General features: G+C 39.3%; 1 protein-coding gene across 1 annotated transcript in view; it reads right to left on the minus strand.

Moving 5' to 3' along the window:
* slc38a11 (solute carrier family 38 member 11) overlaps nucleotides 1-22,076 on the minus strand; it is an 85,835-nt gene extending 63,759 nt beyond the window's left edge. The window contains exons 1-5 of the mRNA XM_043694501.1: nucleotides 21,094-22,076; nucleotides 20,586-20,709; nucleotides 5,005-5,079; nucleotides 4,754-4,888; nucleotides 2,768-2,833 (exon numbers count right to left, since the gene is read on the minus strand). Of these exons, the coding sequence (XP_043550436.1) occupies nucleotides 2,768-2,833; nucleotides 4,754-4,888; nucleotides 5,005-5,079; nucleotides 20,586-20,709; nucleotides 21,094-21,150 (457 nt within the window). The 5' untranslated portion in view covers nucleotides 21,151-22,076. The remainder of the gene's footprint in view (nucleotides 1-2,767; nucleotides 2,834-4,753; nucleotides 4,889-5,004; nucleotides 5,080-20,585; nucleotides 20,710-21,093) is intronic.
* Nucleotides 22,077-22,948: the final 872 nt, after the last annotated feature.

Genomic DNA, 22,948 nt, shown 5'->3' on the forward strand with positions numbered 1-22,948 from the left:
AGAGGCCCAAGGACAGACCCCTACGGGACACCACGAGTCACCGAGCTCCAGGCAGAATAACTTTCAGCCACTACCTCTTGCAGTCTTCTTTTGGCCAGCCAATTCTGTATCTAGACAACCATATTTCCCTGTATCCCATACTTCCTAACTTTCTTTATGAGTTTAAAGTGGGGAACATTATCAAATGCCTTACTGAAATTCAAATCCACCATATACACTGCTCAACCTTCGTCAACTTGTCTTGTCATATCCTCAAAGAACTTAATAAGGCTTGGAGGCATGACCTGCCCCTCTCAAAGTCATGCTGACTATCTTTAATCAAACTATGTTTTTCCAAATAGTCATAAATCCTATCTCTCAGAATCCTTTCAGTACCTTGTTTACCACAGACATAAGACTGACTGGTAATTCCCAGGGATTTCCCTATTCCCTTTTTGAACAGAGGAACAACATTCACCTCCCTGGAATCAGCTGGTACTGCTCCCGTGGAGAGCGAGGATACAGAGATCATTGCAGAGGTGCAGCAATCTCATTCCTCGCTTCCCGTAGTAACCTTAGATATATCTGGTCCGGCCCTGGGAATTTATCTTTCTTGATGCTTCCCAGAATTCCCAACATATCCACTTCCTTAATATCAATCTGTTCAAGCCTATTAACCTGATCCATGCTATTCTCACTATCAACAAGGTCCCTCTCTTTAGTGAATACTGAAGCAAAAAACTCAGTTAGGACCTCCTCTACCTCTTCAGACTCCAGGCACAAATTCCCTCCACTATCCCTGATTAGCCCTACCCTCTCTCTCATCATTTCTTATTCCTCGCGTAAGTGTAGAATACCTTTGGGTTTTCCCTAATCCTTCCTACCAAGCTTTTTTGTGCCCTCTCCTAGATCTCCTCAGTCCATTTTTGAGTTCTTTCCTAGCTACCCTGTAATCCTCTAAAGCTGTGCCAGATCCTTGCTTCCTTAACCTTATGTTAGCTTCCTTCTTCACTTTGACGAGACGCTCGTCATCTCTTGTCATCCAAGGCTCCATGTTTTATCAATTTCTTTTCTCTAGTGGAAGGAAGTTATGTTGATGGCAATCTTTGTCCAATGTCATGGTAGGAATTGAAGTTGGTGACCTTCGATAACAATGGAGGAAATCATTAATTATCTCCATTGATTTTGACCCAGTGATGTTAAAGAAATAATGATACAACTACAATTCAGGGTCATGTGAGAAGAGCTACAGCAGTAACTTTGAGACATTTCCCTGAAGTTTCCACTTGTATTCAGAATTCTTATTTCCAACCCAGAACAGGCTTATGGTTGCCAGTTAATCTTCCTGCAGTATTCTGGGCAAATGTCCAAGCCAGGAGTCTTGGTACCCTAAAGCAGTGAAAATGAATCTCAGAATCCAGGCAAGCAGCAACAGAGAGAATTATGCTGGAACAACACCCACCCCAACTTTATTCCCTCCCCACCCCCCAACACCCCACACCCAGGTGGACTAAGGAGTGGCTAGTTGGCAAGAGGGTAGGATGCAAAATGAGGAGGGGTGGGGGAGTCCCAAGTGCATGAGAAATACAGAGTTAGATCTGGTGCTTTTGATAAGTGCGGGAGTAACGGACCAAATGGGTGAGGGCATTAAGTGATAGGTAGGTGGGCGAGGGTGGAGAGTCAGTCAAGTGAACAGATTGTGGTGGTGGTGGTGGCGGCACCTATGGCAGAGAGTTGAAGTTGGCTGCTCACGGTGGATCTAGTCAGTGGGGGAGGGGTTAGATTAGGGCAGGTCAGGTCAGATGAGGTAGGGACAGAATAAGAATTGGGGTGGGAGAGGTATCAGGTATGTAAGTGAGGGTGATAAGGGTGAGAGGGGATCATGGGGTTGAGGGGTCATGGTGATGAGTCTGACTCTAATATAGTTAGGTACACTGGGTAATTGTCCATCAGATGTTTAACTTCCCATGCAATTCCTGTCGAGTCAGATGTGTCAGGAATTCTGCATGTTCCTGCATACAACTCCTATTGATGCTGCTGCACCAACCACCTTTACATCGGAAACTCTGGGCCATAAGCATTCCTCATTTTTGAGTTATGTTTTGAGTTGCACACAGAAACAAGACAAGCATTCAACAGGCATTGAAACAATTCTCTTTTCTAATGGTAGTCAGTAACATTTACACCAGTGCCAAAATGTTCTAAGGGCACAGCAAATATTTAATACATAAATTTACATTCAAATTGTATTTTGTCAAATTACATCTATACATTTTAAAACACAATATTAGTTCTGTATTCATGTTCATTAAAATGTTGTGCTTTATAAAAATGAACTCTGTTACATTCCAAAAGATATGTCATGGTAGGAGAAGTGAAGGTAACAGAGAAAGTGTCTGAGCAGAGATTTTGGCCCCAGGAAGTATGCAACTCAGAGTGCAGTCATAGCTGGTTGCTCAGCAACACTGGTGCAGAGCTGTGAGTAGGTTATCTGTCTCTGTTCTTATGACAATGCAACAGTGCACATGATAAGAATAAGAAAAAAGGTAGTTGAGAAACATCCAGTATTTTAAATTATTCAAATGCCTATATTGTTCATGAGAAAGCTATTCTGAGCTTCTTTCTTGCGAGAAGATTGAACATTTAAGCATTTTTGCCATATTGACTAAAAAAGTGTAGGAGTTAAGTTTATTTTTATTCAGTTCATCTCTCAATCTTTCACTTTCGAGTGAACCTGTTTCTTACATTGTATGTTACTGTTATTAAGCAACCCTTAAAAATCACTTACCTCCTGGAATTCTCTGTAATACTTTTGTTAATGTATCTCCTGATATAATGTTGTAGCTTACCATGGCTGAAAATTAAAAATGGCATTTTACAAAATGGATTAACATGTATATGACAATGAAACAGAACAAGACCTATGACGCAAACTTGGAAAGTTTAATAATCACAAAGTTTTAAACCTTTTGAATATCTGTTTAACATTTTTGTAGACCAAATATCATAAAATAAATACTCTTTTGCTTTGTACCAGTATGCAAAGAGGTTTGGGGCAGTCAAGACCAAATATAATGTGAGATTAGGTTTGCAGTTTTCCCCAAAAATAACTTTTACTGAGAGCAAAGAGGCTGATACAACAGATTTGGACAAATACCTATTTAAAATTTTCATAGAGGGGTATCAGATACTATAGAATCTGATACTTCCAGGACAGTGGCATTGAACAGATGAGCCACTTTGGTCTTTCCAGTGCTCTATTCCTCTATTCTCATGCTAAATATCACTGCTTTTATCAAAATTATAATTTATTTGAGGATTTTGTGCATTCTGCTTGGGTTGGACTGTTTGGTTCTGGCCGGAAACACTCGGGGCTGTATTTTCCAATCTGCATGGGATTGCCACTCCGGCACTTCCTAATTATGTAAAGAGGGAACTCTGTATTTCCAAGAGGAAATAAAGACAACTCTTTCTTAGACCACAACACTCAGAGGAAGGTAAACCACACAGCCCTTTCAGAGCTGTCAGCTGCCATATTCCAATAAAAAAAGATCCCGACAGCCCGTGTGATAGCAACTCTGACACATTAAATGAATAAGGTAAACATGGCATTAGGACAATAGGAGAAGAGGGTGTCAGGTAAATAAGGTGCCAGCTGTAAAGACAACAGGTGGATAGGATGCCCAGTGAGAAGGGGGTAAGATATCAGGTAAGGTTGCAAGGGGACCAGCTAAATGATGCAGTATTTAGGGAAATTTGGTGTGGTTGGGAAATATTGGGCACTTTAGATGGGCAGCAGAGATGGTGTGGCATGGAGAATGGTCTGGTGCTTTGGTTCTTGTGGTGGCCGGGGCGGGATCAGGTAGGGATGGGTCCAGCAATGGCGGGGGGAATCGTGGATTGGGTTATATCCGATGACAGATGGGTTGCATTATGTCTGGTGGCTAAAGTTGTGGAGGCACTGTAGAGTCTGGTTTGTGAGTTTGAAGTTTGATTGGGGTTTGGGTATGGTGTCAGGGGAATGGTGTCTGCTCCCAGGCATGTCAGGTCAGGTTAGGAAATATATGTAGTTGGAGGGAGGTATATTTGGAGACTTCTGAGGTAATTGTGGAGTCTGTTGAATAATTACTGAGGAGTTTGACTATGTTTTTAATAGTCTAACTTTTCCTGAGTAACTGTCACTTAAATTCATATTAACTCTTTGAAGTCTCCAATTTAAATGGAGATGTTTGGAGTGTTCCATGCAGAGAGGAATGGCCGAGTGGAATAATCAATTTCTCAGGCAATTGTGTAAAACAACGTGTGCAAACACTTCACATGGATTCTATGCCTAACACTAGGATTAGAGAATTCTACATTTCACAAAGAATGCAGCCTGAAGTACCAAACATATAATACTTCACTGAAAGAATCAACCAGTTTTCCACATAGCCCTGCCCTTTCTACATACATTTTCTTTCTTCCTTTTTGAAAGATTACCTGCTTCCCTTTACAAACCTTTCAAGATTTCTCCAGGTAAAACATTGAATACTTTTAATATTTTCTTACTAAAAAGCTTTTTTTCCTCATTTACTTTCTCAAAATTTCTCAGAATTTTGAACATACCTATTTGATCTCTTACCATTCTTTGTTATAATAGTCTAATACTTCATAATAAATATAATGTAATCAAAACTTTGATTTATTGCTAATTTGCAAAAATATATATAGTTGTTATCTTTACAGGCCTTGGAAGAAATTTACTGATTAAGCAAAGTCAAAATTAAATTCTTACCAATGAAAGGATACACGAACTGCAGGAATGAAAGGATCAGGTAACCTGTTATACCAAAAGCTTTGTTCACCAGAGATTGATAAGTGGTTGTTCCAGACAGGTTCCCTCCTTTAATCAACAGTATAATTGAATAATCTATGTACAGAATGGAACAATTGTCATCTATTTAAAATTTTATCACATTAATCTTTAATTGCTATAATTTTAAGTATTAATGAAATGTTAAAAATATAATTCCTTGAATGAATTACCTGTTACATATGCAACCAGAAAAAGGAGCAGTATTCCTAAAGGAAAGCCAGCTTGTTTCATTGAATAAGGCAGCCCTAACAACACACAAAAACAGATGACAAAATACAGTGAATTCATTCTGCAAGAAGGGAAGAAAGCATCAGAGTGTTTTGATTAAAACAAATTGATGTTTGAGTCAATACTTAAAATAATATTTAAAATAGCAGATAAACTACTGAGTCTAATATATCTCTACCATGAAAAATCTTTTCTTGAACACTAAAATCCATTTTCCCTTGTTAATCATCCATTGTACTCATCTGAACATTTACAATAAGCATTTTAACTATTGCATCATTAATTTATATTACTTATAAAATATAACTTCTCATTCATGTTTCATATGGAAAAGTATTATACAATGTAGTTGTTTAAATGCAAGCCCATCTCATCTTCTTTCAGTCTACTGTTTTACATTTAAGCGTTAAAATGAATGTTTTCCAGGCTAAAAATAGGATTGTTACATTATAATGTGTTGCTTATATAATCCAAATTGTTCATACATATCCACCTTACAAAGATACTATTTTAATACACATATGCCCTTAATTATGATATATCACATACAATAACATTATTGTAGAATATATGGGGAATTCTTTATATTCTAATGCATCCTTAACTGTATTGTGAAATACTAAAAACCCCTCAAAATATTGATTGATTCTTTCTTTAAAAGAAATTCTAAATCATTCTTAAAGCCTCAAGTAGTTAATGCTGTGAGTAATTGACTTACATTAATTAAGAAAACTCAAGCTTTCGATCTGAACCTCCCTCAGACCAACTACACTGCTGTAATTAGATAACTGTATCAGCACTTGGGATAATCAATTTAATATGTGAAACATGGGTCAGATGCTGGTAGGAAAGGAAAGACAAAAAAAACGTCAACAATCAAGACTAGATTTTACAAAGGTAACAAAGAAATAAGACTAAAGGATCTTTATCTGAATGCATTCATATCAAAATATGTTGATCTAACAGAAGGAACCAGATGGACCCTTAGTGAACGCAACTACATTAGAAATAAACAAAAAGAAGCCAAATGTATTATCTTGGAGGTTTAAGGGCATCTCACCCAAGCTAATCAGAAGGATTAGTTTCCAAAAATAAAAAGAGTGATATTGAAAATATTAAATTGGCTAAATATTCTTGTGTATAATCTCCAGAGTTTGAAAAGACCTTGGTAAAGTACTACATAAAAGTTGAAGGTTTAAACAGACAATGGCTCTGTGGATATATAATTAACAATGGTAGGAGGCACTGAGCAATGGTAAGCGAGTTTTCCTCAAACAGGAGGCACATGTTGGAATGATTGATTGTTTAGATACATATTAGTGATCTGGATAGATAGAACATAATTTCAAAGGTTGCATGTGATATGAAATTCAGAAATATAATAATCAGTGAAAAGGATTGATTTCAGGAGGATGGTTAGAGAAATGGGCATGCACAGTAGAACATTTTTATACAAAGAAATGCGAAGTGATTCATTTGTTGGAAGAATGTGCATAGACAACATTGTAAACAATGCAGCACAATTTTAAAAGGCATGCAGGAACAACATGGCTCGGTATATGTTCACACGTTTTGGAAGGTGGGAGGACAAGTTCAGAAGGTTGAAATCCTTGAATTTATAAACAGAAGTAAAAAGTGCAAAAGCAAATATGTTCTCCTGAAACACTGTACTAAATGCTGTTCATGCCTTTGTTGGAGTCAAATGACCAATCCTGGCTACCACATTTTTAAGTCAAATGTAAAGACTTTATAGAGGATGCAGACTTGCCAGGAATCAAAAGCTCCAATATGACTAAAGAAACTATGATTAATCACTGTACAACAGAGAAGGTTCAGGTGAAATTAGATGGATGTGTTCAAAATCATGAAAGGCTTTTAGAAATTAAATAAGGGAAAACTATTTTCAATGATGGATGTAGACTTTATCTGTATATATCAAGGCCTGGACAGCATTTGGGCTTGGGCTGAGAAATGATAAGTTACACTTGTGCTCAAGTGCCACACAATGACCATTTACAAGAAGAGAGAATGTAACCATGCTGAGCAAAATGACAAAGGCTGAATCCTCCACCATCAACAACCCAGGGATCACCATTGACCAGATTCTTAAAAAGACCTGATCTATACATGCTGTAGCTATATAGGCTAGATATCTTGTGCCTATCTCACAACTCGCCAAAATCTGTTCACCATATTCCAGGCATTAGTCAAGAGTGACAACAATAAACAACAACATTTGAGAAGCCCAACATCATCCAAGCAAAGGAAATCAGCTTTGACATCTCATCGAATACCTTAAACATTCTCTCTTCCACACATTGGCTGCTGTGTAAACCATCTAAGAAATGCATTGCAGCAATTGGTCAAAGTTCTTTCAACAGCACTTTTCAAACCACTAACTTCTACACCTAGAAGAACATAGAAAAGCAGATGCTTGTGAATACCACTATTTGCAAATTTTCTTACATGTCATATACCATCCTGAATCCTACCATGAAAAAAATCTGGAATTAACAGTCTGATCTTGAAACCATTGTCAACTGTCGGAAAAATCCATCCGGTTCACTAATATCCTTAAGGGAAGGAAGCCACCATCCTTACCTGGTCTGGTCTACATGTCTACCAGACCCAGAGAAATACAGTTGATTTTTACTGCCCTCTGGGTAATTAGGGATGGCATTAAACGCTGGCCCAGCCAGCGATGCAACCAACCCATGAATTAATTTTTGAAAATAGTACTGTCATTTCTTCATTGTCCAAATCCTATGAAGCCCATTTTTATCAGTGGCATAGGAACCACATGGACTGTATCCACTCAAAGAGGTGGCTTGGGCAAAAGATGTTGGCCTTGCTACTGATGCTCATATCTCAGCAAAGCATTGAAATGTAAGCCAGTAATCACACAGATTTCAAGGTAGTTGGCTAAATAGCACGAGGCAACATAAGGAATAAAAAAACCCATAAAATGTATGAATTACCATATGTTCGACATGGAATATATTGCCTCAAAGGTCAGTGGAAGCAGCTTCAACAACAACAACTTTTACAACTTTTAAAAATAATTGGTTAACTAATTGATGGAGAAAGCTTGCAGGACTTTGGGACAAAAGGGGGAGTTAGCTTTTAAAGAAAAACAGATTTGGTAGCATCTACAGAGAGAGAGAAAAAAAAGTAACGTTGCAAGTCCAGTGATCTTTTATCAGAACTGAAAGCAACTAGGTAATGGTGGTATTTATGCTGATGATTGGGGAATGAGGTGGGGATAGAAAGGAGTGGGAGGTGAAATGGACAGCGAAGAAGGTTACCTCAGATTACGACCGGATCTTGATCAGATGGGCCAATGGGCTAAGAAGTGGCAGATGGAGTTTAATTTAGATAAAAGACAGGTGATGAATTTTGGGAAAGCAAATCTTTGCAAGACTTATACACTTAATGGGAAGGTGTTGCTGAACAAAGAGACCTTGGAGTGCAGGTTCATAGCTCCTTGAAAGTGGAGTCGCAGGTAGAAAGGAAAGCATAGTGAAGAAGGCTTTTGCTATGCTTTTCTTTATTGGTCAGAGTATTGAGTACAGGAGTTGGGAGTTCATGTTGCGGCTGTACAGGACATTGGTTAGGCCACAGTTGGAATATTGCAAGCAGTTCTGGTCTCCTTTCTATCGGAAAGATGTTGTGAAACTTGAAAGGGTTTAGAAAGGATTTACAAGGATGTTGCCAGGGTTGTAGGATTTGAGCTATAGGGAGAGGCTGATTAGGCTAGGGCTGTTTTCCCTGGAATGTCGGAGGTTGAGGGGTGACCTTATAGAGATTCGCCACAACTTTGAGACATTTCTCATGCTATCTTCCACGCTTCACCTCATTAACTGTACAATCTGACTCTTCAGCATCTTTAGTGTGCAAATGCATAGCAGGAGAGGTGAAAGTGTTAATCACTGCCAGCCCCTTCTGGAATTTATGCAGTTGGCACCAAGTTCAAAGTCCAACTGCCCACCACTTAAGAAGCAGCATGGCATGATAATTGGCCAGATGGTCAACAGTGAAGAAGAATACAAGAAAGTATTGACTGGCTGGTGAGATGGGCAGATGGAATTTAACCTTGAAAACTATGAGGAGATGCACTTTGGAAGAAGTAACAAGACAAAGAAGCAATCAATGAATGGCAGGACTGCATGAAGCTTGGATGAACAGAAGGATCTTGGGGTGCTTGTCCACATACAACTGAAGGCAGCAAGGCAGGTTAATAAAGTAGTTAAGGCCATACAGGATTCATACATTTATGTATTGGGGAATTGATTATAAGAGCCGAGAGGATATGTTAGAACTATACAAAACTTTGGTGAGGCCACAACTGGTGTATGGTGTGGCGTTCTTGTCCCCAGAGTATAGGAAGAATTGATTAGATTAGATTAGATTACTTACAGATTAGATTACTTACAGTGTGGAAACAGGCCCTTTGGCCCAATAAGTCCACACCGACCCACTGAAGCGCAACCCACCCAGACCCAATTCCCCTACATTTACCCCTTTACCTAACACTATGGGCAATTTAATACGGCCAATTCACTCACCTGCATATCTTTGGACTGTGGGAGGAAACCGGAGCACCCGGAGGAAACCCATGCAGACACGGGGAGAATGTGCAAATTCCACACAGTCGCCTGAGGCGGGAATTGAACCCGGGTCTCTGGCGCTGTGAGGCAGCAATGCTAACCACTGTGCCACCGTGCCGCCCAAATTGATTGCATTGTGAGGATGCAGAGAGATATGCCAGAATGTTGCCTGAATTGGAGCATTGTAGCAAGGAGGCTAATACCTCTCACATCTGTGTCCAGGTTGGCTGGATCTGGTGGCGTGGTCACCTGTGGAAAAATGGACAGGCCTCTTCTCCACTATCCCATTCGCTAAAATGTCAAAATCCTAACAGAGAAATGGGTTGTAAGCTTTGCTTTCTGTGCTATAATTGTCCAGCACTACACTATAAGGGGCAATTTGTGACTTGCTGCATTTTAAGTGATGTGCAGTTGGGCTTTGAACTTGGTGCCAACAGCATAAATTCCAGAAGATGCTAGCAGTGATGAACACTTTCACCTCTCCTATCATGTAGTTGCACAAGAAGGATGCTGAAGAGTCAGGTTGTGTAGTTAATGAGGTGAGGAGTGGAAGATAACATGAGAACTGTCTCCCAGTCATGATGGACCAGACTGTAAGAATCTCACTCATAATACTCAATGTAAGTTCGAAAATTCCACCCATCCTCTTTGGATTTAAAAGAAAACTACATCTGTAAAACTATTTTCATTTGAATTACAAACTGAATTGTGCAAGGCAGCCAATATAACTTCTCTTTGGTAACTTACTTAATAAAATTACTTGCAATACAGATTGAGTCAGCATTTTTGCTTTGTAGAAGAATGCTGAAGTGGGCATGAAGGATTGCTTATAAATGAAGAAAGGATTTCAAAATACCCAATGTAATTATGAGATGGAAAGCTCCTGAGTACACCAGAGATTTATGGCCGCATAGCAGGACACAAAATTGAACACTAGTTTATTCAGTTATTGTAGGCTGCCATTTTAGAATGAAACACTAGAAAGGAGTCGTTAATTATTTAAACAAAAATGTAATAGACTGTATTTGCTGGAAATCTGGAACAAAATTAGAAAATGCTACTATTACTCTGTAGGTCAAGCAGTAGCTAATGCCTTCCACAAAAGACAAAGTATTACATATTACTATCCCTTTTCTCTATTCACATCATGTTGTTAATGTACTTGAGCCAAGAGGCCAAAAATAAACATGCTGTCAATCTTCTTTCAATGTAAAACTTACAATAATGCAACAAAGGATGTTTTAGTGCTCTTTTCCTCCCATTTTGAAGTTCAATGCGAGTTTGTTTAACTCACAATTATAATTAAATAAGGCAAATTGAAATATGTTAACTTATATCAACTCAAACAGTTAAATACAATTCATTATAAACAAAATTGGGCAAGGGTGATGTCATGTCTCTTTTGTCTCTTCCCAATTCCAATTTCAATTACAACAACACTTACAAATAACCTCTAGTCACCCACAATATTTCTGCAGCTAACCTCCTACTCGATTACACTCTCAACATTAGCTTTCATGTCATTGTTCCCAGTAAAACCTACATTCTCTCCCACCTGATTTGCTCTCCTTGGAATTGTTGCTTATCTTTCATGGGAACAAAGTGCTTTTGCCATTCACTGCCAAAGCTAGCTGGAGAACATCATGCATTATTCAATCCTACTTTCCTCTGTGAAAGCTGTCACAACAGCAGGATCACTTTAGATTAGATTAGATTCCCTACAGTGTGGAAACAGGCCCTTCGGCCCAACAAGTCCACATCGACCCTCTGAAGAGCAAGCCACCCAGTCCCATTTCCCTCTGACTAATGCACCTAACACTACGGGCAATTTAGCATGGCCATTTCCCCTGACCTGCACATCTTTGAACTGTGGGAGGAAACCCATGCAGATGCGGGGAAGAATGTGCAAACTCCACACAGATAGTCACCCGAGGCTGGAATTGAACCTGGGACCCTGGTGCTGTGAGGCAGCAGTGCTAACCACTGAGCCACCTTTTATTACTTTTATTCATTCAGAAGATATGGTTATTGCTGGTTGTGATACAATTAATAGTCCAACTATTATTGTCCATGAAAAGGTGGTGGTGAGAAGATTTCTTGAAACAATGCACTCCACGGTGTAGGTATGCTCACAGTGCTATTTGCTAAGAGGTTCCAGGAGTTTGATCCCATACAGTAAAAGAGTGGCAACATAGTTCCGTGTCCAGATGATCTGTGGCTTGGAGGGGAACTTGCAAATGATGTTCTTATGTGTCTACTATTCTTGCCTTTCTAGGTAGTGTAATTTCTCGATATGAAAGGTGTCAAAAGGATCTCAAGGTGAGTTGCTGCAGTGCATTATTTAAGTAGTATAGACAGCTGCCCTGGTGCATTGGTAGTGAAGGGAGTAAATGTTAAAGATGGAGGATGGAGTGCTAATCAGGCGGCTGCTTTGTCCTGCTTAGAGTTGAGTTCCATTAATTGAATTTAATTTATTGTCACGTGTACCAAGGCACATTGAAAAGCTTTGTCTTGTGAGCAACACAGGCAGATCACAGAGTTAAGTAGCATAGCTAAGTAAATAATAGGTAAACAGCAGCAAAAACCAAAACACAGGTGAACATTAAACGTTTTTAAGCTGGGTTCACACTGGACCCCAGCTGCTGCCATGCTCTGTTGCCGTGTCAGCCACCTCGCTGCAGAGCCGCGCTCTGGTACCACTCCGGACATCAGTGAAGCCACGATTCGGCCGACTACCAGCGTAAGTTAAGTAGAGCAAAGAGGAAAACCTAAAGAACTAAAAGAAACAAAACCGAAAGTAAAGAAGTAAGAGGAAGAAAGTAAATTGGTTAGAACGGACTAGCTCCTGTCAGGTGTTCTACTCCGCTGCCATTTTGCTTATCTTCCTGTTGATAGTTTCAACCAATTCAGTAATAAAAATGTCATTTAATGCTCAGGGGAAATAATTGGATTCTCACTTGTCCAGGTAATATTGCATACAGGCACGGGCTTCTTCAGTATCGGAGTCACCACAAATGGTGTTGAGCATTGCACGATCATCAATGAACATGCTCACTTCTGTCCTTATGATGGAGCAAAGGTCATTGATAAAGAGCAGATGATGGTTGAACCCAATGCAATACCTTGAGGAACTCCTGCAGAGATGTCCAGTGACTGGGATAATTAACTCGCAAGAAACACAACCACTTTCCTAGTGCCAGGTATGCCCAAACTAACGGGGAGTTTTCTCCGATTCTCATTGATTCTGGTTTTGGCGAGGGATCCTTGATGCCATACATGGTCAGACGCTGCCTTGATGGTCAAGGGTAGTTACTCTCACTTTACTTCTGGAGGTCAATTCTTTTGTCCATTTTTGGACTGAGATTGAAATGAGGTCAGGAGCTAAGTGGCCCTCATGGAACCCAAACTGTAGCTCTGCTTTTATTCATTCACAGGGTGTAGGTGTCATTAGCCTGGCCAGCATTTATTGCCCATCCCTAATTGCCCAGAAGACTGGTAAGAATCAATCACATTGCTGTGAGTCTGGAGTCTCATGTAAGCCAAACCAGGTATGCATGACAGTTTCCTTTCCTAAAGGCCATTAGTGAACCAGATGTTTTGTTCCCCCAACAATTGACAATGGGTTCATGGTCATCATTAGACTCTTAATTCCAGATTTGTATTGTATTCAAATTTCACCGTCTACTGTGGTGGGTTCCCAGAACATTACCTGGGTCTCTGAGGTTAACAGTCCAGCGATAATATCACTAGGCCATTGCCTCTTCCTTTTGCTAGAGCTATTACTAGAGAGCCTGGATTACAGGTCCAGCTAGTTCTGGACAGAAGTAATCAGTACTATTGCCAGAATGTTGTCAGGGCCCAACACAGTGCTTTCTGTTGTTTCTTGATGTCATTGGAGTGAATCAAATTGGCTGAAGATTTGCATCTGGGATGATGGCAACCGAAGGAAAAAGAGATGATGAAGTAATTGCATCCATCGGCACTTCTAACTGAAGATGTTTGCAAATGCTTCAGCTTTTTCTTTTGCACTGATGTGCTGGGCGTACCCATCACTGAGAATGGGGATGTTTGTGGAGCCTCCTCCTCCTGTTATTTGTTTGATTGCCCAACACTAACCACAGCTGATTTGCAGGTGTGCAAAACTTTGATGTGATCTGGTAGCTTTGAGATCCAGCATTCTCCTTCAAACAATCGTTCCAATCCCTTGACAGCAATGATTGAGTGGGGGACACGCCTGATTGTGAGGTTACAGATTGTGATTGACCACTGTGCCTCCTGGAATCCCAATTTTGATTTGCTTGATCTGTTCAAAATCTATCCCATTTAGCATGGTGATAGGAATATGATGGAGGGCATCTTCAATGTAAAGATGAGACCTGTGTCCATGAGGACTATGCAGTGCTCAATTCTCGAGCAATTTGATCATGGACAGATGCAGCTGCAACAAATGGACTGCTGAGGACAAGGTCAAGTAGGTTTTTCTCTTATTTGTTCCCTCACGGTCTGCCATCGATCTGGTCTAGTAGGTATATTTTTTAGGACTTGGCCATTTCAGTCAGTAGTGGTGCTACCAAGTGGTAATGGCTATTAAAGTTCTTACTCAGAATACATCATGTGTTTTTTGCATCCTAAATGGTTCTTCCAATTAGTGTTCAAAATGAAGGAGTAATGTTTTATCCACCAAGGGTGGTGCGGGGTAGGTGATAATCAGCAGGGGATTTCCTTGTCCATGGTCAACCTGATGCCATGAGATATCATGGGGTCCAGAATCAAAATTGAAGATGTCAAAGACAACTGTGCTTCCAGTTCTGCTGGATCTTTTCGGCCAGTGGTGATGGTGGTCTCTGTGACATTGCTGTGTGATTCCATGAGTATGACTATGGTAGGCTGATGCTTGACTAGTCTGTGGGAAAGCTGTCCCAATTTTGACACTTACTCAAGGAGAACTTTACTGACTTGTCAAGACTGGGTTTGCTGATGTAGTTTCCACTGCCTATGTCAAGTGATGCATTCATATTCCTTCATTTCTTTTGATTTCAAAGTGGTTTGAAACAATTGAGTGGATTGCTAAGCCATTTCAAGGAGTTTATCTGTGGGGCCTGAGTCATACATGGGCCAGCAGATTTCCTTCTCTAAAAAGCATTAGTGAGCCAGATGGGTTTTTACAGCAATGATAACCATAAGTCTAGCTTTTATTTCCAGATTTAGTTATTGAATTCTCGTTTCACCATCTGCCATGGTGGGAATGAAGCAGAAATTACTAGTCTAGTGACATCATCAGTACCCCTATCCCCAAGTGCCTCCCATCATGTCCCATTATTATTATATTGCCCAGTATAAAAACAGTAATCCTTAGCTTCTTTTCTCTGGCTATCTCTGAAAATCCATGTGCTTTCTTCCTCCACCCTCACTTCCAACAAATGCGGAGTGCTCATACAAGTCTTCTCATGAAGCTTAAGATGATCTGTTTAGTAGCTTCTAGCATACATTCAGTCCTTGCTCTTGGCCGCCAAACCAAATTTATTTCAATATTTCCCCCATCCTAGTCAGAACATGCATTATTCTCTAGTTTCTCTCTTATGAACCAGTGTGCCTTGTTCATAAGATCCATTACTTGTTCTTCGCCTATTTACACTAAACTGCTGAGCACCCAACATCTCTTGCTGGAATCCATGCAAACTCATACTATAAATGGTTGCTTGTCCTGAGGCACAGTCCCCATCACTTTTATATCAATGACCATCACACACTTCGTCCTAAAAACCTAACCTTAACATATATTCAATCTCCTTTTCTGACCCAAAGTCTTTGAACATATATCATAAATCTGTGCCCACCTTTCCCACAACACTATTTGAATGTCTGTAGTCAGGTTTCTTACCCAACACGACAAAAAAAACTGTATTCAATGTCATAAAAGCCACCGTATTTCATTTGACCACAGTGCACCATTTCTGCTCTTCCTTTCTAATTTACCTGCAATCTGACAGACCAGACCACATAATCCTCGTCAATATCCCTTCTCACCTAATCAGCTACATATCCCATGGGGTACTTAAAGGAAATATATAAAGCAGTTGTTGTTTTAACAAGTTACAGAAGTGCAAGTGCTTACATCTGGATTAAATCAGGATACGATATCTGGTTGGCATGAACAAATTGGACTGAAGGGTCTGTTTCTGTGCTGTACATCTCTATGATTCTATGACGCTAAATTATCACTGTATTCATGCCAATGTAACATTAAGAAAAATAAAAGGCTGGGTGAAACGGAGGATAGGCAAACATTGCAAATTATGTGCAAATTACATATCTTGATAAATTAGATTACTTACAGTATGGAAACAGGCCCTTCGGCCCAACAAGTCCACACCGATTCGCTGAAGCGTAACCCACGCAGACCCATTCTCCTACATTTACCCCTTCACCTAACACTACGGGCAATTTAGCATGGCCAATTCACCTAACCTGATTGTGGGAGGAAACCGGAGCACCCGGAGGAAACCCACACAGACACGGGGAGAATGTGCAAACTTCACATAGAGAGTTGCATGAGGCAAGAATTGAACCCGGGTTTCTGGCGCTGTGAGGCAGCAGTGCTAACCACTGTGCCACCCACAAATTGTAAATGCATTGAAGTTCATGACACCTGGTCTCAATTTAGAATGTGCTTATGTTTTGAGGCAAGTTCATGCAAGTATGTAATGTATAGTAAGTCTTCACAGATTACTTAACCAATATGAATGCAGAAGAGAGGGAAATTTCCAAAGATAAGGGGCCTCAGACAATTGTAGGGATGAACAAAATCCAACTCGAATGTATAATATTAATCATGTTTTGATTAGGATTAGCAAAAACAATAACACACCAATATACACTCTGCATAAATACTGCAGTGAATTGACAACTCAATACCAAATGACTAATAACTAATATCCTGAATATGTTTGTGAGGCAGGTGGCTTCTGAGCAGAACCATTTTTCATTGTAATCTGTTATCATTTTCCATTAGCTTTTAATGACCTGTTTGATTCTATTGGTCTTCTTGTTCACAGAGTAGAAATTAACCCTTGACTGACCATATTCAACTTCAAACATCAAAATTTCCTGAATAATTTGATTTTAGCGAAATAAGAAGTACTGAAACAAAGTGCTCAAGAATAATCTATAATCTGGGAAACAAAATGCTAAAGGCTGAGCTCTGCAATGCTATAGGTAAGTGATCCAATCAAAGCTCTGCAAGTTTGTCACATTCAGTGGTGAATAGAGTTGAACAATTAAGCAACTCACAGGAGAAGACGGCTTTGTGAATATCCACATCCTCAATGATGGTGCAACTCAGCATATTAACCTAAAGGCAAAATTCAAGCATTCTCACTCATTTTCAACTTGAATAATTAAATTAATTATCTTTCTTTCTCAGTTACTTTCTCTGGGATCTACTCATGTTGAAAATTGACAAGATAAAATCTGGTCACAAACAACAGGACACATCCAACTTGGCCATTTAATATCCCATCAACCCATTTATTCCCAACTATATAATGGGAGGAGTCATCAGCAATGCAATTAAGTGCATTTCCCAATAACCTCTCAAATAAAAGAGCAGCACTATGGTCCTCTAGGACTATGATGACTTTATTTTTGCCAACAGTCTAGTTTTTAATACACAAAGGGTCAGTTAGACTCGAAACGTCAGCTCTTTTCTCACCTTACAGATGCTGCCAGATTTGCTGAGATTTTCCAGCATTTTCTCTTTTTTGGTATTAATACACAGTCTTGGTTCTACAAACATCACACAACACCAAAACTTAATATGCTTTGGTCCAAATTTTAACACAAGAACTGAATACCAGGGGTAAGATATGCAGGACTGTCATTAACATCAAACTAACAAGTAAATGAATGTGACACCAGTAGCTGTCATAAACTAATTGTGAGTCAATGCAAAAATGTACCACTTTCTAGATTTGTACCAGGTACAAAGGAAGGCGAGTATTGTTACTGAATACCAAATATCCCTGTGCAAAAGCCCTTCATTCTCGATGAAGGGCTTTTGCCCGAAACATCACTTTTCCTGCTCCTCGAATGCTGCCTGACCTGCTGTGCTTTTCCAGCACCACTCTAATCTACACCCAAATATCCCTGACCCAAGACACACTGCAGGATTTCCTCAAGACTGTGGCTTAAGCACAATAATTATCTACTGTTTCATCAATGATCATCTCTGCGATATGGAGCAGGAATAATGCTGTTTACTGATGACTTCCATTCAAAATTCTTCATGTATTGAAGCAGTCCATACCCACACAACAAAACCTGACCTATACAGACTCAAGCTGAAAAGTTAATTCCATACAACAGCTAGACAACAATCATCACCAAAAAGAGACAGAGCCAACAAACACCCTTGATATTTAATGGCATCACCACCATTGAATTGCCTCCATAAACATTTTGGGTATCAATGAAATTCAATAAATTCAATAAATAAATTGATGGGACAGTAAATGGCCAAATTGGACATGCCCTGCTGTTTGAGACCAGATCATACCTGGTCAATTTTCAACATGAGTAGATGCCAGAGGAAGTGACTGAGAGAAAAAAAAATAATTTAACAAATTAATTCAATAAATTCAGCTACTTAAATAACATTACAATGACAGCAAATAAAAATGGGACATTGTGTAATTGCTTCCTGCCATTCTAAAGCCTCTCTACTGCCTACAATACAAAAATTGTAAACTGAATTTTGCAGGGCATCGTAATCCATAACACCCCTTGCTAAAATTCACGGGAGGTGAGGAGCCTGCCTATAATCCTGATGCTGTCCCTAGCAGTTAAAGATGGGGGCAATTAATTGTAGGTAATTCATATTTTAAAATTTGTCCACTCTTATCTAGGAAGCAGTTCCACCTTAGAATGCAGCCAGCTAATCAGCTGGGTCAAATCCTGCTGCACTGAATAAAGCTACAGCACATAACAGCAGGTACTCAAAGCAACTAACCACCACCTCATTGGTGATTAGGGATTAAAAATAAATACTGGCCAAGCTAGCAATTTCTACATCTCATGAGCAATTTTTTTTTAAAATGTCCAACAGAACCAATCAGGAGCAGTGGCCACAGTTTTCAAACTTACTGGCAGGTGAGCATAACACTTAGACTGGTGAGTGTTATTTTTACTTGCCTGAATAACTGTAGTTGCAATAATACTCAAGCAACTTGATGCCATACAGATCAAAACACTCTGTCTAACTGACATCCCATGCAGGAATTCAAGTATTTTCCCTCTATTTGAGTACATCACAGTTACAGCATACCCTGCCTATACAATGCACTATGGCAGGTCATATGAAATCACAAATTTCACTACAAGAACGAAAGTAGCAGGTGCATGTGAAGAGCATTACCTCCAAAACATTCACCATCTTGACTTGGCCAAGTATCAGCATTCTTTCCTGTTGTTGGGTTAAAATCCTGGAACTTCCTACTTAATAATATTCTGAGTTCTTTTATCAGATCTGATGATGATGCTGATCTGATTTTGTCCTTAAATCCAAATTCCCACATACCCCTGAGATTTAAACACTTATGAATTGGTGAAACATTCTCTCAACAGTAATCTGAACAATAACAGAAATTGGAAGATAAACATAACCTATCAAATTGATCATATATTTAGCTTTCCACCAAAAATGGATAGAAGGACATAATGGTTTTCCCCAAGGATTGCTTTAAGAACAGTATTCATTTTGATACTTACTAATTTTGAAGTACATTTCTGAAGGAAATTGGACATATACTTGATAAAATAAGATTTGCATGGTTACAGGGAAAAGCCAATATTTGGATAGATTTTAAAACATTTCTAATGGACATAATCTGTGATAGCTTAAAATGGTATTGCATACCATATTACCCATCATTCCCATTCCTGCACTTTGGTAGAACTTTCCAATGAACTTCCATACCACCGCTTTCTCACTGGAAGCTTGTAAATTCTTTCCTTTCAAGTATTAACTCAGTTTTTGCTTAAATTTTACAATTGCATTTGTTCTTTTCAGCACTTCATTCCAAATTATATTTGTGTTAGAAAAACAAGCTTCCACTTGCATCTTGGGTACTTTCGTCCTAAGGTATGGTGCCCAAAATTAAACACCTTTCCGCAAGTGAGGCCTAGCCAGTATTCTGATCTAATACAGCCTCCTTGCTTCTCCAAAGTCTGCCTCCATTATTAAAGCCAGGGATTCTCAGCTGCTTGTCAAAATATTTTAAAAAGCAGTTTAAAAAAACGCTTGGAAATGAACTCACTCATCCTGCTGGAGCTCCAATTTAAAGATAAATCAAGAATGATACACATCAGTCACAACTCAGTTTCTAAGCTATTTTGACTGAAATTCTACTATTTAGCTAAAATTGCCATTTCTCACTATTCTTACTGAGTAATTAATTTTCCCTTGCGATTTTAATTTAGCTAACAAATTTATTCTGCCTTTCATCTACATCATCATTACTTCATTGTTTAATCAAGGGCAGTCTTTTCGTGTGTATTTGCTTTGTTTCTGTCCTTGGCATTTGCATGTTTCATGACTTGAAACAAGGGCAAAAATCCCATGGCATACAATGTTCCTTGTACGCCATGGGATTTTAAAATCTGTTGCTTAGATGATCACATGACTCCCCATCTTGTCTCTTCGCATTAATCCATTGAAACCTCAAAGCCCATTTCAAAGCATTTGGACTTTTAAAATAACGGCATGGTATAAATTATTGATTTTGGAATTTGCGAGGCATTGTTTGCTGAGCATTAAACTCCTAGTGCCGATGATTGACTCCTGGCAAAGCGAAACTCGGTTACTTGGATGAATGAATTTTCATGAATGTAGAACTAAAATAAATAACACGCGTGTTTACCAATGATCCCGGAGCCTATGATAGAGTTTATTACATTGAAGCTGGCTGATGAAAGGTTGCTTTTCTCTCCTTCTGTTGTGCTGTCGTCGCAAACCAACGCTCTTTTATCTTCCACATCAACCATCTATAAAAAGCGATGCGCAAGGTGACTCAATAGCTGAATAATTAATTCATGAACAATAGTAAATTCATTTTCTACACAATTGTATGCACGTTTTAAACAAGGAACTACAGTTTGTTTAAAAAAAGACAGCTCGGCGAATATTGTGACCATTTCAATGCTGTTGATCAAAAAATATGTATTCCATCATATGTTACTCATTGCTTTGCATTTTATTTATCTCTAAATTGTAGATTAACAGTGGGGAAAGTATTCAATTCTGAGCTAACAGACTAAGTTTTTCTCCGTAAACTTTTATTTCAGTTCATTATCACGGTTTAATAACTGTGTTGGTTTTGTCTGCTGCAACTGTCGGGAATGCGTTGAAAAAAGAAGTGCTTCTCTTACCTCTCCGTAGGTTTCCTGCATCTGATTATTTTCATCTTCCATGCCGAGTGCCTCCATCAAGTCAGTAAAAACGATCTTGTGATTTGTTTATAGTTGAAGATGTTGTGAAATTGAAGCTCCTGCTTGAAACGACTGTTCTCGGGGTTTCTTCTGGAAAGCCTTTTAAGGAAGTCCAGCTCCTCCTTAATCCGCCCCCTCTACACGGAACCTGCCATCCGGCTTTACATGAGGGATTCCTTGTAAAACTTCCAACTTCATAATTCCAAAAGAGTGAACAGTGCAACTATACTCTTTCACAACGTAATATCCAAAGTTATGATGTAGCAGCAATATTTCTTTTCAGCACAGAGGTTAGCTCGACTCTGATGCACGAAAACTGATTACGAAGTTGACCCCACCTCCGTCAGTGTGAACGCTGCAATTTTTTTCCATCCAAATGTAATTATTTTGCAGTTGATGGCGTTAGATGCAGCTTTTCTTTTGAGTGGAACGATTTCCAGGATCTGGTGGGAATCTAAATTATTAGTCTGAAAACGGAGTTGTGTTTCTGGTCGCAGCGTTATTGTCTATTTCAATTAGATCTGGAAACTAGAGTAGAAGTTAACTACAATGTGCCGGCTAGCTTCCCGAAAAAGTCCACCATGAATGTCAGCAAGCTGTCAGTGAACCCCCGCAGAGTGGTACCACACTTCTTTTCACCAGTTGATTGACAAATACTGCATTCAAACACCGCACCAGGTTAACGCAAACTGCCAGCATTTATACACCAGGCAGCGGAGAAAATTAATCACACGCCATGTGATTTAGAATACGCCGTGTACTTAATAGTTATTGGTTACAATGTAACAAGGCAGCTAAATTAGACTCCTACACATTCTAGAGTCTTGTTGCATTACTCTTACAGATGCGAATCCCTCATCTCTGATTCCTCACTGTTGTCCTGTGAAGTTGTGGGCTGTGCGGTAGGAGGTAGTCTATAATGGGCTTGCTGCAGAAGGTTGGTCCATATCGTCGATGCTTCTTCAAGATCTGAATGGCATGTTTTATAATTACGGCTGTCGTGACAGTCTTTTTCGTGTGTATTTGCTTTGTTTCTGTCCTTGGTATTTGCATGATTCATGACTTGAAACATTAACTCTATTGCTCTCTCTGCACGGATGCTGACAGACCTGCTCTGTATTACCATTATTTTCAGTGTAAATGCATAATTGCTGCGGCTCTGTGAAAGAACTGGTCTCGCTGGTGCTATCCCTTATTCCACCTCAAATAAAGATGATAAAAGTGATTGCCTTAAAAGGAAAACTCATGAGGACTTTTAGAGAAACAGATATTATTTTTTTTCCTTTTATATACAATGATTACACAATACTATTTCAGCTATTTAGGACTGACATGAAGGTTGTGAGTGTTTGGAATTCACTTCCCAAAGACGAATACCCAGTCGTAGGATACATTCAAGAATGAGACCAATCAATGTGTAGACGCTAAGAAATTCGAGGAATACCTGACAAGGTAGGTACCAGAGTTTATCCAGAAGACCAGCCACAACATGACTAAATGTGGAGCCACGTGGCAATCCCTACTGTAATGTACTTGTATTTAAAACCTTTAGGAGCAATTTCGTAATGGATGCTACAATTCTTATATTACTGTCCATTACTGCACATTTGCCACCAACTTTAATGTAGGCACATTCTTTTAGTAACTGCAGTGTACTTTAAAGTGCATGTTGTAAAGAATCCTTTGGGACCTTGACAAGTTAGATGCAAAGAGGTTGCTTCCCCTCCTGGAAAAGTCTAGGACCAGAAAGTATAATCTCAGAATAAGGAGTCACATGTTTAAGACAGACATGAAC

Source organism: Chiloscyllium plagiosum, chromosome 7 (genome assembly GCF_004010195.1).
Source record: "Chiloscyllium plagiosum isolate BGI_BamShark_2017 chromosome 7, ASM401019v2, whole genome shotgun sequence".
NCBI lineage: Eukaryota > Metazoa > Chordata > Chondrichthyes > Orectolobiformes > Hemiscylliidae > Chiloscyllium > Chiloscyllium plagiosum.